The 16,769-nt window shown below is 39.8% G+C and overlaps 1 protein-coding gene across 12 annotated transcripts in view; it reads left to right on the top strand.

Annotated features, from left to right (window-relative positions):
* LOC111564115 (mitogen-activated protein kinase kinase kinase kinase 4-like) overlaps positions 1 to 15,441 on the top strand; it is a 127,980-nt gene extending 112,539 nt beyond the window's left edge. For 5 of the 12 annotated variants that reach the window (XM_055015025.1, XM_055015027.1, XM_055015028.1 and 2 more), the window contains 10 exons: positions 206 to 664; positions 1,775 to 1,889; positions 3,838 to 4,026; positions 4,819 to 4,962; positions 7,163 to 7,297; positions 8,971 to 9,071; positions 9,340 to 9,489; positions 10,378 to 10,537; positions 10,792 to 10,931; positions 12,176 to 15,441. In XM_055015025.1, coding sequence (XP_054871000.1) covers positions 206 to 664; positions 1,775 to 1,889; positions 3,838 to 4,026; positions 4,819 to 4,962; positions 7,163 to 7,297; positions 8,971 to 9,071; positions 9,340 to 9,489; positions 10,378 to 10,537; positions 10,792 to 10,931; positions 12,176 to 12,259 — 1,677 coding nt within the window. In that variant the 3' untranslated portion in view covers positions 12,260 to 15,441. The remainder of the gene's footprint in view (positions 1 to 205; positions 665 to 1,774; positions 1,890 to 3,837; positions 4,027 to 4,818; positions 4,963 to 7,162; positions 7,298 to 8,970; positions 9,072 to 9,339; positions 9,490 to 10,377; positions 10,538 to 10,791; positions 10,932 to 12,175) is intronic. The other 7 variants (XM_055015026.1, XM_055015032.1, XM_023263555.3 and 4 more) reach the window with 5 other exon arrangements.
* The last annotated feature ends 1,328 nt before the right edge of the window (positions 15,442 to 16,769 follow it).

The raw sequence follows: 16,769 nt of genomic DNA, 5'->3' as shown, positions 1-16,769 counted from the left end.
TTGCTAGATATTCAACCCATTTCTGACATTTAAATTTTAAGGTTATTTCCTCAAAACAACTTTAAAAAAATACATGAGCAGTTATCACATGGAGTTTGCACCAACGCACACCACAAAAGGTCAACTTTATAGTGCCAGAAAATAACTTGCAGTATTATCTAACCACATAACGGACTGCTAACAAGAGTTTTCTTTCCACCTGTAGAATAGCCACTGTAGCTTACCCTTTGCTCTAGCTAACACCTTCCCTTCCCTTGAACTGATCAGGAACGCATCTAGACCCAAAGTGTTGTACCCCTCTTTCTACTTCCAGAGTGCAGGTGACAACAGAAAGCGTACGGGTCCCGGCCCGGGCCAAACGCAGACTCCTGTTCTGCTCGCGGGCTTCGCTCCGAGTCCCGGCTCGGTGTCGGGCCCGGGCCTTGTCCAGCACACACCCAGCCCCCACCACCACCACCATCACCACCACCACCATCACCCCACACAGCACTCGGACAGGAACGGCTTTGCTGGTCGCATCCACCACCTCCCAGACCTCATCCAGCAGAGCCACCATTCCTCCCCTTCCTCCACTGCATCCAACTCCCCTTCCTCCTCCAGCCTTGCCAGTCCCTCCTCCATGTCCCCCCAGAGCCCCCTGGACAAGCTCGGCATCCTCACAGAGGTATGTGGCCCAGCCCAGACTCGGACGCCCGCTGAGGGGCATCGTTTCTTTTGTAATCTTGAACAGGAGGAGCAAAGTGAGGTTGAAATCATCTTGATCAATGCAGCTGAATAACAAATGTTTGAGTTCACAGCCTCTCAAACAGCAGCCAGAATACCATAAATCTTACAAAAACAAGAGAAACTCTCCTCAAATTGATGCTCTTTTTACACCACTGACCAGCCCTTGCTTACATTTTTTTCTATCCTGGATGTGGTATGGCACCCTCTACTGGCCACTGTGATTCTTCTCCAGTGTTAGATGGCCCCATTCACCATTTCTTTTTTTCTCTTTATTGGTACAAAACTTCTGGAGAGAAATGGTACTTATGAAGAGTGCCATTTATGTATCATTTGGAATTTAAAGACAAATCACATTTCATTTTTTTTGGAAAGTTTTTTGCCTTGTGAATATCCTGTTCAGTTTATTGCGCAAAGGTTTAATATGCGGGTTTCAAATCCAAATAAGTAAGTAAATAAATAGATTTTCTTTACTGAAAAAAAAATGACAGTTACAGTGCTTTTGCTCCCCAGTGAGTTTTAGATTTATGATCATAACAGATCTGTTAGCTCTGGTTTGAAGAGTTTTGGCTGAAGTGTCCTCTGAGGCTATCTGTGGTTTTACAAGTATTCTCCCAAACATTTTAAATCTCATTTTATTCCTTGATGTTGCCTATTTTCAGCAAACCAGTCACATTCTCACATTCCCCCAGACAATAAAGCATAACACACAGGGCAGTTAGGAGTGCAACGGCAAGTATGTTACACATGGAAATACTTTTTTTTTTTTTTTTAAATTGCATCTTCCCCCTTTTGTGTTTTTTGTCAACAACATTTGTGTTTTTTAATCCTTCACCACTGTATTTACCTTTTTTCCCTCAGTATTTATGATTTTACCCTTCGATTGTAATTGCATGCAACAGAAATACTTCAGTTTGCCTGCTTGTTTGATTGTCTTTTTAATTGTTTACATTGATTTTTATCAGTAAACATCTAATGTTCATGTTTCTGGTCTACTCATTCAGAGATAAAATGTTCTGTTACCATTAAATCGTCTATTATCTCTCTGTAGAGCCAGTCTAGTAACAACATGCAGAAACACAAGTCTTCTTCCTCCTTCACTCCGTTCATTGACCCACGCCTCCTCCAAGTCTCTCCATCCACCGGCAGCGCCCTCAATAATGTCGGTAGGTCACTTTCTGTTTTTTTTAACTTGCATAGCTAAGTGAGAAAGCAGCATAGAGTCTCTGCACAACACCTTCCCTTCTTTGTTTAGCTATTACTTACTTTAATCACAGCCAAAAGAAACAGTAGTGGCTAGTATACCTGGTCAAATGAGATTATCTGGCACTTCTATCAGAGTGAGAACATGAGGGACTAAACTCAGTAAACTTACTCCTTTCTTCTTAAATTAATTGAACAGATTAAATCGACAATTCTCCTCAGGTACAAGTAAAATCCAAAGAACAATTCTGGCTGTTGGACTTACATCACTTAAAATTAACTATGAGGAAAAATCTCTCTCTAAAAAGGGATTAAGGCGAATGAGTGAAGTGCCAAAAGAGACCCTGAACTGGAGAGTTTAACAAAAATGGGGCATATCATGTGGTGTTAATTTTGTAATTGACACCGCTCAGAGGTGAACTCTTCTCTTTACGTTAATGATGCATCTTGTATAAGGTTAACTAAAATCAATGCTGTTTGATAAAAGTGGACTAATACATGCAGATCAGACTGAATCCAGAAAATGATGAATGCTTAGATTCAAATACTATGCAAAGATTATTACATATAATAGATTATATACAAAACAGCAACTGTTCACATACCGTTCTGTCCATGGATTCTGAAAAAGCTGTTAACAAAGTGGAGTGGCAGGATTTATGGCTAGTTAACAATTTACATGGGCTTTTGAAAGGCATTTTTGGATACGATTAATATCCTTAAGATTAGGAGTTGTCAAACTTTTCAGCCCTCTAACCCTAAATTGAGGGCACCAGAGACTTGCGACCCCCACTAGGCACGTCTACGTGCACTCACTGAAAGGTCTATCCAAAAAACAGGCAGAATGACAACAAAAAAAACAGCATAATAACAATTTTATTATTTTACAGTAATTTAGTCAGAATGCATGAGTGCAAATCTCCATTTATAAACTGTTGTACTGAGTAAACATACAGTATGTAGGAGCAGCAGGCTCTCATTTTTTTTGTCACAGTTATGGCTAAAATATGCTATTTCTAATCATTTTAAAATATGATTTCATTTCAAAAAATCCTCTTGGGATACCCCCTCATGGTCTTGTGATCTAACACTGCTTCAGTTTGGACTGAAGATGTCAAAGACAGGGCTTTTTAATCACATAATATTAAAAAAGATTTACATTTATCTTGTATCTTGTGCTGCAAACTCCACCCACTTCAACTGTGAAGCTGTGGACAGTGAACAAAACACAAGCTCCTGTTCCTTAAAGAATAAGGAGCCTGAATGTGTGGAAAGTTCAATAACAAACCAAAAGCAGTTTGTTAGCATGCTAGCGAGGCCACAGGAGGCTGCTAGCTGCCACAGTCTATGAATTAAGCTTTTTTTTAATCACAGTCCTTCATCATCAAGGCCACGTCTTGAGGACTCTGGTCTGCTGAAGCTTTACCTCACCTGATGCAGCTGGTGATCAGCAAATGACCCCATATACAAGATTCTTTAGTCTGCATTTCATCATTTGATGACTAAAGATTTACCTTGAGATGTCTGGAGCCCAGATTTAAGAGAAGCAGCAAAAACTTTAGTCCACTTTCTAACACAGATACCATGAAATACTATGATGGTACGTATCCCAGTCTGTTAAACAAAACCTCTGCTGTACCATAAAGGAAAGTTCACATCAACCTTCTTTTTGAGATTTGAGTGGATCAGTTGATCAGTAACGGTCAAATCGAGCTTGTTTTCCAGATGCTGTTCTAAAGCAAACTTCCCAGCCTTCTATTTAAAACCATTATGACTTTCAATTCTGTATTTACGATTAAGAAAATCCAATGAAGGAGATTCACACACCTTTCTAATGCTGACCATGTGACTGACCCTTACCCTGCCCGGAAAACTCTACATCCTACACCGTCCTGCACCGTCCTACCTAAGCCCTTCCCTTTGACCTTTTAGGCTACGCCAACGATGCCAGGCTGGCGGAGGCACTGAGAGCAGATCCATCTCGGAAGGGCTCTGTGGTCAACGTTAACCCAGTGAACACTCGTCCTCAGAGCGACACACCGGAGATCCGCAAATACAAGAAGAGGTTCAACTCTGAGATCCTGTGTGCTGCACTCTGGGGTAAGAATGAGGACGCAAACCAAGGAAGCTGGAAGTAAGAGGAATAATAGGCAACATGGCTTCAATTTTTAGAAACATAAGCAATGGCTGTGTTTAAATATGTATACTTCATACGATTTAGTACGCTAGAAAAGGATTTAATATGTCCAAATACAATGTACGTCCAAAGTTGTCTGCCAACAATGCTCAGACATCTGGTCAGATTTTGCAGTATGTGAACCAGCGTCTTTTCCTTTACATTCTGACCCACAATCCTCTGCAGTTACATCACATATACCACAAGCTTGACAGCCTATTTCGCACTACAGACAATGAGAAAGTTTAAGGCACGTTATTATAACAAAATAGTATGTCCTTGTTGTGTGGGTAGCTGTAATACATGCTCAAAGAAAAAGTATGTGATTTGGAACGTAGCCAATAATAGCAAAACCCTCACCTATGAACTCAAACACAATCTTATTGGTTTAGGAGACAAAAACTACTTATGTATTGTAGGAATGTTTTAATTCAGCATATTATTTAAGGTTACAACATTTTTTAGGTTTGAAATCCTTAAATTGTGACCCTCTGTAGTACACTAGATGAAACTGTTTAATTTGTCATAACATTCTGTGTCCATCAGAAAAGCTTGTTTTTCTGAATATGGTGCAGCTATAATAGTCTTGACCACATGGTGGCAGTAAAGCCAAGACAAACTTCTATATTCAACCTGTCTGACTGCAGGTTGTATTTCTAACTGAGGTCTGTGGTGTTGGAGTTCTCATGAGTGTGTATTTGTGTGTGTCTGTGTAGGCGTGAACCTGTTGGTGGGAACAGAGAGTGGCCTGATGCTGTTGGATCGCAGCGGTCAGGGGAAAGTTTATCCTCTGATCAATCGACGGCGCTTCCAGCAGATGGACGTCCTCGAGGGACTCAACGTCCTGGTCACTATATCAGGTAGACGCACATTTTAGACGTTTGCAGCCAAATCAGTCCCACGTAGATGACGAACTGATCAATGAGATGAACTGAAACAAACATGTAACCTCATGCAATTACAGTGAGAATGCACATAATTAGAGATAAAGTCATGCATGCAAATGAGGTATTAGTGTATTTCAGTTGTGTTAGAGATACTAAAAGGATTCATTTTAGTCAATACAGATCATTTTTGGTAATTTTAATGACATTTTTAATAAAGAGTAGGAGGATTAAAGGCTCAATTTGAATTTAACCACTTTAATTTATCTATAAAGGTACAAAGGTAGTACTTTTATTGTTAACACACATATTAACACATTTATACAAATAAATGTAAATAAATAAGGTTAAAGGAATGATTTAGCAGTGACAAATATTACATAAAGCAAGAAAGTAAAACCCGGAGTCGCATGGACCCAGTGCAGATGCTTGTCAATAGAATTAAGTCCTCAAACACAGAGTTTAGTCTAAATAAATACATTTTTACACTGAAAAACTGTTTCACTTCTGCTTATCCTGCTGTGATAGCTCATAGTGCTCGAGTATGCATGTGTTTCTTATGGGGTTTTGTCTACTCTACTTCTGTTCCCGGCTTGTGCACAAGCAGACATACAGACCTGCAAGTACAAATGAAAACCCTCAACATAAAATATATTGAGACAAAATGCATATTGCATAAATATTCTTATTTCGAAAAAACACATGATTGAGTTCTAAGATTTCTCAGACTGAAAGTGCATCCACATACTTACTTCTCCTCTTTCTCAATTTCACACACATAGAAGCAGCGCAGTCTTAAATGTCACAACAGATATTTTGAGCTAACCGGATGTTGAGCAAATCCCTGCTGAGTGAGACCACGTCATGTGTGTGTATACTATGTAACGCTGACACACTCTTGAGCTTTCCATGATGGAAGGAAATACTAGGATGCAAGGAGTTGCACACGCGTCAGTTTCCTTCTATGAAACTCATTTGCATTGCCGGCATGTAAAAACACGCGTCACAGACGGCTGCATGTGTTGTGACGAATAATTTCAAAGACCACATCCTCACACAATCTCTTCTTATGTAAACAGATTACTAGGAGACAGTACAAACAAAAGCCTTACACATTAAACTTAACGTAGATAATGTGTGAATGTATCCACAGCTTGGCTTATTGAAAAAAAATCCATCCATCCATTATCTATACACCGCTTATTCCTCACTAGGGTCGCGGGGGGGGCTGGAGCCTATCCCAGCTGACTCGGGCGAAGGCAGGGGACACCCTGGACAGGTCGCCAGTCTGTCGCAGGGCTACATATATAGACAAACAATCACTCACACATTCACACCTACGGGCAATTTAGAGTAATCAATTAACCTCAGCATATTTTTGGACTGTGGGAGGAAGCCGGAGTACCCGGAGAGAACCCACGCATGCACAGGGAGAACATGCAAACTCCATGCAGAAAGATCCCGGGAAAGCCGGGACGCGAACCAGGGATCTTCTCGCTGCAAGGCGAAAGTGCTAACCACTACGCCACTGTGCAGCCCTGAAAAAAAATCACGGTTTCTTATTACATTTGTGAAAATGGTTAGCAGGGATGGCATGTCTCGGTTATAAACAGCTGCACAGAAAACACTCTGTTTATGAACCTGTCCTGCCTGTATCCATTGTAGCTTTTTCTTTATATCTTGAGCAATACATACAATGTGAAGATGGACTGCATAAGAGACTGCAGGCTGTTTTCTACTGAAAGTCTTTTTAGGGCGTCCTGAAACTCTGTGCATGTTTCCACTGCAGAAACTTGCCCTGTAGAACCCCTTTCAGGGCTGTTTTCAGGGGAGAAAATAGAGGCTGTAGGATTCTACCCTGTGATGAAAAAGAAAGCCTTAAAGGGTTAATTAGGCGGCTGTTGACAGTTCCAGCAGTAGAAAGCTGCATATTATCTGAATTGATCCCTGCTAGCCATTTCTATTGATCTTCTGTCTGCATCTCTTCACATATTGATGCTTTTATTTCTCTGAATAGGTTTTATCCCAACTTCATTTGTGGTAAAACATTGCAGACATGCAGAGATGAAAGAGAAAATCTCACCACATGACCTTATAAAATATGAATTCTGTTCTGGAAAATAAGTTGATTTAGTTAAAGTTGTCTCTCCTTCTGTTATTTCTTGATCAATGACAGGTAAGAAGAACAAGCTCCGTGTCTACTACCTGTCCTGGCTGAGGAACAAGATCCTGCATAATGACCCCGAGGTAGAGAAGAAACAGGGTTGGACCACCGTAGGAGACCTGGAGGGCTGCGTCCACTACAAAGTTGGTAGGTCATAATGTAATAGGCTACTTTTCTATAAAAGTATTTAGGGATTTTATCGCATTTATGGACAGAAATGCTGCAAATGGGCTACCAAACAGGTAAGCTGTAGATTAAAAACCCTTGTTTTTACATTGTTAACATATCCAAAAAGTGTTTTTTTATGTGCTCAAAGACATTTGAGTCACATGACAAAGGTAAGAATTGGAGATTTGCATATTCTAGAGGAAACAACGGTGCAGACTCACATCTAAGCCATTTTATAGCAGGAAGGGATTATTTTCATGGAAATAAAACTTCTAAACATCTAAATTAGATACACTGAGGTGAGTTTTTCAGGGTTTAGTCAACGACCAGACTAAGACTTAAGTATTATCATATTTGGGCTTCCTGTGGCCTAATAGTCTAAGAAGCATACCATAAAATTGCAGCCTCTTGGGTCAGTTCAATTTTGGAATATTTGTTGCATTTCATAGCCACAGTCTCTCTTCACATTCAGTGTTAATGGGTATGTTGAGTTTGAGATCAGTAAAGGTTGTTATAATGTAATAGTTAGGTGTGGTAAAGAATAAGCATGCAATTAGCTCTTTACAGTCTATAGGAGTGTGTCTAAGCACTAATTTTCAGCGCTTTCATGGCTGCTTTGTTATGAATCCCCGTTTCCCGTTGGATGTGGTCAAATCTCGACTGAAACGCGTCACTTCAAGTAACTTAACAAACTCAGTCTATGAGTGGATTCATGGGTATGTGACGAACATGGCATTGATAAATGATAGAAGGAAAGGCCTTGATTGGGTAATAATGCGGTAAGGACATCCGAGTGGACATGCAGCGACATGGTCCTGTCTAAAACTCAGAATGTCCTTGGTGATTTTAGCAAAGATAGGCACTTCCTGTTGGAAAACCCTCTACCCTGACCAGAAGTGTCAGTCACAGAATTCTTTTCCTGTCAACCAGTTTTATTCATGCATATCCATTAGTGTCATGAAACAACACTCGTGGAAAGTACAGGACTTTCCAAAGATGAAGATCAGACCAATATTTGAAAGGCAAACTATGCAAATCTTGATTCAATTTTACAAAGCAGAAATGGTTCATTAAGTATTAAACCCTTTCTAAAGCACAATGGATTTAAGTGAGGAGGGTAAAAAATAATGTCAGCTGATCAGTATACAGTTTATCCCGTAACTTCATCTCTTGAATGATTTGCTAAAGTCATCTTGTATTGAGGCCCTAGGAGGAAACATAATGGCTGCTGTTGAAACCAAATCCTTCCCTTTTTTAAATTCCTCCCATATTCCCAATGTGTAGGAAATAATCTCCTTCTTACTCTGCACAAGATATTGCCATACACAGGACATATGTGAGAGATCTGGAATAAAAGATTGTGGCAAATTGATCTGTAAAAAGTGGCAACAATCCACAAGAAAAATCACAATGACAAAATAAAAAAAGGAAGAGAAAGAAGTGAAATTAGTCACCACAGATTAGCATATTGGTACCGTTTTAAATCAACAGATCTACTATCTACAGCTACAGTGATCGATAATCTCCAAAACCAGCTGACTTAGTCAACACCAGCAAAAACTGCAGCATACAGTGTGCCAGTTTCCCATTCTGATGACAATGAGGCTATTTCATGCTGTTACAATATTTTCTTTTGATTTCTTTTTCCCCAGTGAAATATGAGAGGATCAAATTTCTGGTTCTGGCCCTGAAGAACTCAGTTGAGGTCTATGCCTGGGCACCGAAGCCGTACCACAAGTTCATGGCCTTCAAGGTGAATTAATCAACTAGCTTAGCTTGTTGGTTTGACAATGACAGTGACTTTTACGTATTTTGTTGCGGATTTATTATTCAGAATGCATGTTGATAGCTAAGCTGTTAAGCAAGTCAAAGATTCATATTTCTAGCAGAAAAGTACTTCTGAAATTTGCTATCAATATCAATCATGTCTGTGTTATCAAATATATACTGATCTCAAGATTGTGCAATAGGGGGAAACAAAAAAAACCCACAAACTAAACTTTGTGATATTTGTGCCGCAGTCGTTTGGTGACCTGGTGCACAAGCCACTGCTGGTCGACCTGACGGTGGAAGAAGGTCAGAGGTTAAAGGTCATCTATGGCTCATGCTCAGGCTTTCATGCTGTGGATGTCGACTCTGGAGCTGTATATGACATCTACCTGCCTACGCACGTAAGACCACACATCATATCCAACATGCACGTTTGCTGTGTGTGTTTAAGGATATTTCACTTCTTACGTTTAATCTGTGCTAAGTTTATGCAGTGGATACTTGTTCTTATTGATTAGGTTTGGGCTGCAGGAAGTGTATTATGTCTACTTTGTGGAAGTTTAGTTATTTATCATGTGCACATAAAAGATATTTTAAATTATAATGCAAATGTGTTTCATACTGTAGCTGGGTTTATTGGCTGCTTGGAGTCACGACAGTCCAGTAAACTGCAGCTAGTCAAAGTAACTATTCCCTTAACAGTCATGAGTCAAGATGTTTAGCTGAAGTTCACAATTACAGAAATGACAGATTGAAAAACAAATGATTTGAGTTCAGTTTGTGATTGTTGTGAATGTTCAGTCAAGAGTGTGTGGTTTCTACTTTATTCAGCCTGTCCCTGCCAGGTAGCTAATGCTAGCACATTGATTTTGAAACAAGCCCCAAGAACTGCATCGGACTGAATAGAAATGAATCAGTTTTCGATTTGGAGAATCAAGATGTGTTCAACTCGGGGCTTTTGTGACAATATACAGCTTTAATAACTACAAAGTGATTTGAGTTTCTGGTAAATTATCATAACTTCAGTAATTTTAAGTAGCCTTTTCAATTAAAAACAAGCTTCTTCCAGCAAAATTCAGCTGAATTAGATGCTTCTTTCTTTAGGACAGCAACCTTCCAAATTGTCTTACTGTACATAGTGCTCAATGGCTGTACTTGATCATAAAATTGTTAAATCACTGTCCCTGACTACCAATACTAGTGTAGATAATGAATAAAACTAATCACAGGAGATTAAAAGGTCTCAGAGTCATCAGACGTCATGCTGCTCGTGTGTTGTTTCTCTGCAGATCCAGACCAACATCCAGTCACACGCAATCATCATCCTGCCCAACACTGACGGGATTGAACTGCTGGTTTGCTACGAGGACGAGGGTGTTTACGTCAACACCTACGGACGTATAACCAAGGACGTGGTGCTGCAGTGGGGGGAGATGCCCACCTCAGTCGGTGAGTCACCGGGGCAAAGGCTACACAAACACATGCCTTTCAGTTTTTCTTCATTCATGTATCTACACCGAAAACCCCCCAAATGAACCTGTAAACCTTCACCCACTGTTATGTACTTATTATTTAACCCACATACTATCTTCCATCTGTTTTGTTGAGAAAGATGTCTACTCCATTTCATTATTCAAAATGTGTTACTTTGTTGTTTGTACTTGAAAAAATAAATATGTCTGAACTTTTCTACCATTTTCTAGCCTACATTCGTTCCAACCAGATCATGGGTTGGGGGGAGAAGGCCATAGAGATCCGCTCGGTGGAAACTGGTCACCTAGACGGCGTCTTCATGCACAAGAGAGCCCAGAGACTCAAGTTCCTCTGTGAAAGAAACGACAAGGTGAGAGCTACATGTCAGGTTTCAACAACACATCCCCATCTGATCTGTTAGGTTGAAAAGCTACGTACATCCAGCTAGCAGGGAAAGCTCCTACACCAGTAGCTGACATTACCTACATGTTCTCATAATGTTCTGAAGAAAACATTTTAATCTAATTTTCAAATAGAGTTTCAAGGATATTTATCATTTCAAATAGTGTTCCTATCAGGTTTTTTTTACGTCAGTTTTTTTTTTTTTCAAAAGTTAACTAAGGCAATGTTTAAACTGCAACATTCAGACAAATAAATTCTGAGGGGAATTTAGATGACTTGTACTAATGACGTTACGATTTGTGCAAACCTGAGCTCTTCCAGTCAGCTTGTGGCTTGCTTGATAAAAATGACCAATAAATGGAGGTAACAAACCACAAAACAACAGAATAAACATTCAAACCATCAACTACATAAAAAGGGTTTTCTGCTGTCTTATTTGTCTCAAACCCTTCAGCCATTTAAACAGAATTTGATTAGAAATTTTAGGCCAGTGCTGCTGATTGCTGAAAATGAAAATTACTTGACATGAAAATGGCTTCATGCAAAAAAAAATGTTGTTTGGTCCATAAAAAGCTAAAAAAAAAAATGCTGAAAAATCACAACCAGCATTTTGCAAAGTCCAAGATAATGTCCTCACGTGTCTTGTTTTGCCCACAACTCAATATATTCAGTTTACTGTCATAGAGGAGTAAATACACCTGAATTTGTCATATTTAAGAAGCTGGAATTTTGACTTTTTTTCTTAAGAAACTGCTCAAAAAAATCGATCCATTATCAAAATAGTGAACATTTTAATAGCTTACAATCTGTCTCTTAATCATTGCAGCACTTGTGCACATGAACACTGACATCCACAGAGCATCTAACATGCAAAGTGCAAGTACAATTCTGTAAGATCCTCAAATGCCACTTTCAGTTTGCTAATCCTGTGTTGGTTTACTTGTGGAAGTAACTTCTGACTGTTCTAGTTTCTCTTCTCTCTTCTGGATTTTGCTGGTTTGTTTAGACTACTGACAAGTAAAGAAATCTAGATTTTTTTTTTTCTCCTTTTGTGGTTCTTCTGTGGACAACTTATACTGGAAATGATGTGATCTGCTGAGGACTGTGAATTATGGGAAGATTAAGGATGCCAGTTAGCTCACAAATGTTTATTTTTTTCCAGATTTCAAATTATATTGAATGCTATAATCTCTGTCTATGTGTCGTCCTCAGGTGTTTTTCGCCTCTGTACGATCTGGAGGCTCCAGCCAGGTCTACTTCATGACTCTGGGCCGAAGCAACCTGCTCAGCTGGTAGAGGTCCACACCCTGCCCTCTTCCTCCTCCTTCTCCTCATCCTCCTCATTTCCTCCACCCTCGCTAACACTGGATCTCAGAACCCACCGTTGATGTCTTGTCAGCCCTCGGACAACCAAACGAGAACAAACACAGTAACCTACCAGCCCTTTGGAGCGGTCGACGCCACCGACTTCAGCTTCCCTCTGGAACTGCAGCAGCGCTCTGGGCCTGCCTGTGACGCAGCGACAACCGGTCGAGTCGAGCCTTGACCCCCGAAAAACCCAAAGTGACGACCTGCGTACAAAATGAAATCGATGGTTAAATATATGAAAGGAAGTAGAAATAAATTAAATGTGAATTCAAGAAAAGGAGGCAAACAACTTTGTGTTTCCCTCTCTGTTTTCTTGGTGCTCATCAGATTGCGATGGGATAGATTTTGTACCTCTGCATCATTTCCGTGCTCCTGGGCTGGTCAGTAAGCTTGAGGTCTTCTAACTACTAGTACTGCTACCGCTATTACTACTACTACTACTACTACTACTACCTTCTGCAGGTCTGCCTCTTGTAAGGGAGTTCCCCTCTGCCCCATGTTCCCACCCTCTGCCCTTTCTTATGAGTGTGGGGCTGATGGGGTCAGAGTCTGTTGTATTAATGCTACAGTAGTGTGTGTAAATGTACTTCTGTTTGGTCCAATTACTGCTGACATGCTGGTTAGAGACTGGTCAGAGTCAGCCAGGGGTAAAGTGTAAAAACCCCAGAGCCGGAGGGAACTCGTCAAGGTGACAAGCAGGCGGAAGGGACCTAATAATTTAAGGTTTTACTGTAAGTCTAAATGATAGGACTCAACGGGAGGGTGTGTGTGTTTGGAGGATTGTGTTGTTGTGGACAGGTGCTTTAAAAAGGGGGAGGGGAGTGAGAAGGTGATGATGAAGCAGATGGATTTCAAAATAGTATTTTTTTGAATCATTACTATTATTATTATTCCTTGAAGATAAGCGTAACTATGTGGAGTTAAACATGTCTTTTACCTTGTTTTTTTTGTTTTTTTTTTTAAACATTTACGCACATCAACCCACAGTCCACAAATTTGCTTGCTTTTAATCAAAAACCACAGACGTTTGAGGTGTGTTTGTATAAGAAAAAAAAGTGATGTGGGTGTGATCCAAAAAATAAAGTAAAACAAAGGTGTCTATGTACAATAAAGTTCATTTAAGCTTCAGGATAGTGTCATTTGTCATGTTTTCCCCTCCAGCGGTCAAACATGACAACCTAGACTGAAGTCAAGAAACTTCAACTGCTGTGAATAGTCAAATATTACATGAAAAAATGTGATAATGGAGTGATAAAGTAGAGGAGAAAGTTTAGTATGTGTGTGTGTTGTCAGAGAGTTCAGTGACATTGATGAACTGGATTTATGTGGCAGAGAGCTAAACGCGTGGTCAGCAGGTTTGTTTCAGTACTAGAGGCAGATTTCTATATTCCATTTTGTTATTTCAGCTCATTTCACCTTTCATTTATATCATTTGTATGTATTCAATGCACTCAGTGTCAAGAATGTAGAAAGACTTATTACTGTGTGGTGGTCCAAGGCATGAGATGATGTTTTTTGCTTTGTATCTTGTCACAAGTGATCAATCCTAGATGTTCAATTTCAAGTTCAAGCTGCAACAGCAGAGCCTCTACGTCAGGTGTAGATATTTTCAATTTCTGTATTTGTTTCGCTACCTTTTCCACAGCTGTGGCAATCTGCACAGAAGCAAATGCTGAGAGTGTATAAGAGCTGAGGAGCATTTTCTTGTAAGTGGAGAGTCCTGCTTGTGTGCATCAAGCACGTCTTCCCATCAAATGCGGACACGGACTTCGTTAATTCAACACTCAGACTCTGGATTTCAGTGTTACTGTGATCTCACAACAGGCAACACGGAGCAGAGGTTTTCCTCACTCGGCTGTTTGCGAAGAAACGAAGATGGAAACCCACTTTTTGGAGAGGATTTGCTTTCTCTATTTTGTGTCCCCTCCCACATTTCCTGCTCCAGCTGTTATTTAAGTTGTGTGTATATGTGAAAGACTGAGCAGCAACCTGCATCACTGACCTCCTCGGGGCCATCTGCCGAGCTGGATTTTCCTCCGTTTCCACAGCGGCTCTCAAAGATTGCACATTATTCGCTCAAAACAGGGGCAAAGGAGGGTCCAAATCTGTGCTCTGACTTCATGTCCAAACATGTTTTCGTCAGGTCACAATCAAGTTAACCTTGGATGTGTTTTCCCCTCTGACGATACCGATTACACACATGAGCAGTGTTTAGACATGTGAAAAGGTTACCTAGTTTATGTCACAAACCTTTGCTTCAATTGTATAGTGAAGCCGTTTGGACCCCAATGCTGTTGTCTGAGGTTGTGTGTGCAGTAGTACCCAGTGTGTGTCTCTTATTGCATCAAGGCCTTGATGAGTGGCTGTATTGACTTTAATGAAAAATTGTGGTTATTATTGATATTCTTAATGGGCTAAATAATGGATGAGACTTAGGTTGATACCTGACAAGAAAAAGCAGTCGTTCGCCGGCTCGTGTTGGAAAAAGTGCCAAGAAGGCAGCATTTAAAATGTGTAAACCTATTGTTATGAAAACCACTACTTGGAAATCCTTTTTTTAAAAAAATCACTTGAAGCATTGTGTATTCTTAAGTTTTAGAGCTAGTTGAGAAGCTTGACAATAGTTTCTGTTGTTTCTGTAAGTCTGTGTACACATAAATATGCGACTGCGGTGGTTTAATATTATTGCTCACCTTAGGTGGAGAAAATGTTTACAGAAGCAATGTTTTGTTACACTAATGTGCATCAAGGTATTTATGTTTAATGCATATGCATCTTGGTTCTTTAATACTTTCTGTTTCTGCTTTTTGAGCCCAGTTTTATTGGATATTTTAAATTTTTTGTCATCTCCCCAACCCAACCAACTAACGTACTTACAAAACAATAAAGAACACACGTGTTGTTCATTTCAGGTAATCACATAACGCTGCTTCAACATGGAAACATTGCAGTGAGTTTCCCTGCAGGCTTGGACGTATGGCGACGTGTTTTCCCTCTGCTGTTTCTGCCATGCTACTCTAACTTATGTCCTCTCTGTGTATGACAGGAAGTCGTGTATTTTCCTGAAGGTTTTTTTCTTTGAATAAACTTTAAAAGTAATTTTAAAAGAAGAGTTTGTCTCTTGCCTCTGCTGCTGTTTGTTCCCTAAACACACATGGAAATTTGTTGAAAAAAGACATTTTGTAATATATATTGACTAACTCAAATACTTTTAACACGTCAGTTGCACGTTTTGTTCTATTTCAACAGATATATTTTTGCTGACTGCTAATTCACATGTAATGGAAACTTGGTGATGTTTGCATATGAAACCTGCCAGCTACACTGAGCTAAACAATGGGAGCAATGGTCAAACTACACAACAGGCAAACTATTTGTTCATTCACAATACGGTAATGTTAAATTAGCTATTTGCATGAAGGATTACTTCAAAGAGGATATTGTTTGTGTGTTGGAAATTTTCTTCTACTTCTTGTTGAGGCCATCCTGTGGTGTTTGTATGTCTGATCTCAGTCTGAGTGTGTGTCTGAGCTCTGCTGAAAAGAGAAGTAATGACAAATCTAAGTTTCTCAGAATGTCTTATGCAAGGGGCCCTTTATTTGCATGAGTAGTTTTTTGCATGAGGAGATCCACAAACAATTTCTGTGACAGTTTGGTGCATGGGAGTATTTCTGTAAGTGTTTATTGCTGTCTTGTCTGCCTTAACAAGGTCGAAAATCTCTGTGATCACCTTAAAAAGCCAATTTAAGCGTTACGTGTGTCTACAAGGGTACAAGCGACATAAAGGTCATCTATCAAAGTCAAGGTAAGGGTATACCCAGTTGACACTGCAAACATAAAATTTGTGACAATCCACACTGCAAGCACAACAACTGCACATGTGCCAAGAAAGCAGCTTGTTATGAGGAGAGACTATACAAGGAAGTTCTCAGTCATTCACACCTTTTTAATTCATCATGAAATATTTGTAACTGGTGCTTTTATTTGTACATTCTTTCCATTGACGGTGCCTGTTCTTTCCACAGTGGGAAGTTCTAAATTCTCTAGGAATTCTGTGTTATATCCACCCACTGTGCTCAGCATACCTCAGGGATATTAACTGACACAGTACTACAGCCCAATCTGTAACTAGATGTTAACAACGTACACTTATTGTAGCATAAATAGACGCACATTACATGCATGTTCAAAGACTCACTCTTGCAAAAACCATGAACAGTTTATACAATGCACTTCTTCACGAACAGCTAAACTGAAATATTAAGAGGTATACAGTATTTGTAATTCAGTGATCTGTAAATATCATTTAATGTTGTGATAGAGGGATATGCACTTTGGTGCTGCAAGTAGGAGAAAGACTGAACAGGGTTTATTTTTTTATTATTTAAAAGTTGAACACAGCATTTGTCTGCTAAACGTTCAATCGGTGGCTGATGTG

Source organism: Amphiprion ocellaris, chromosome 11 (genome assembly GCF_022539595.1).
Source record: "Amphiprion ocellaris isolate individual 3 ecotype Okinawa chromosome 11, ASM2253959v1, whole genome shotgun sequence".
Lineage (NCBI taxonomy): Eukaryota > Metazoa > Chordata > Actinopteri > Pomacentridae > Amphiprion > Amphiprion ocellaris.
This window is presented reverse-complemented; position numbering and strand designations above follow the sequence as displayed.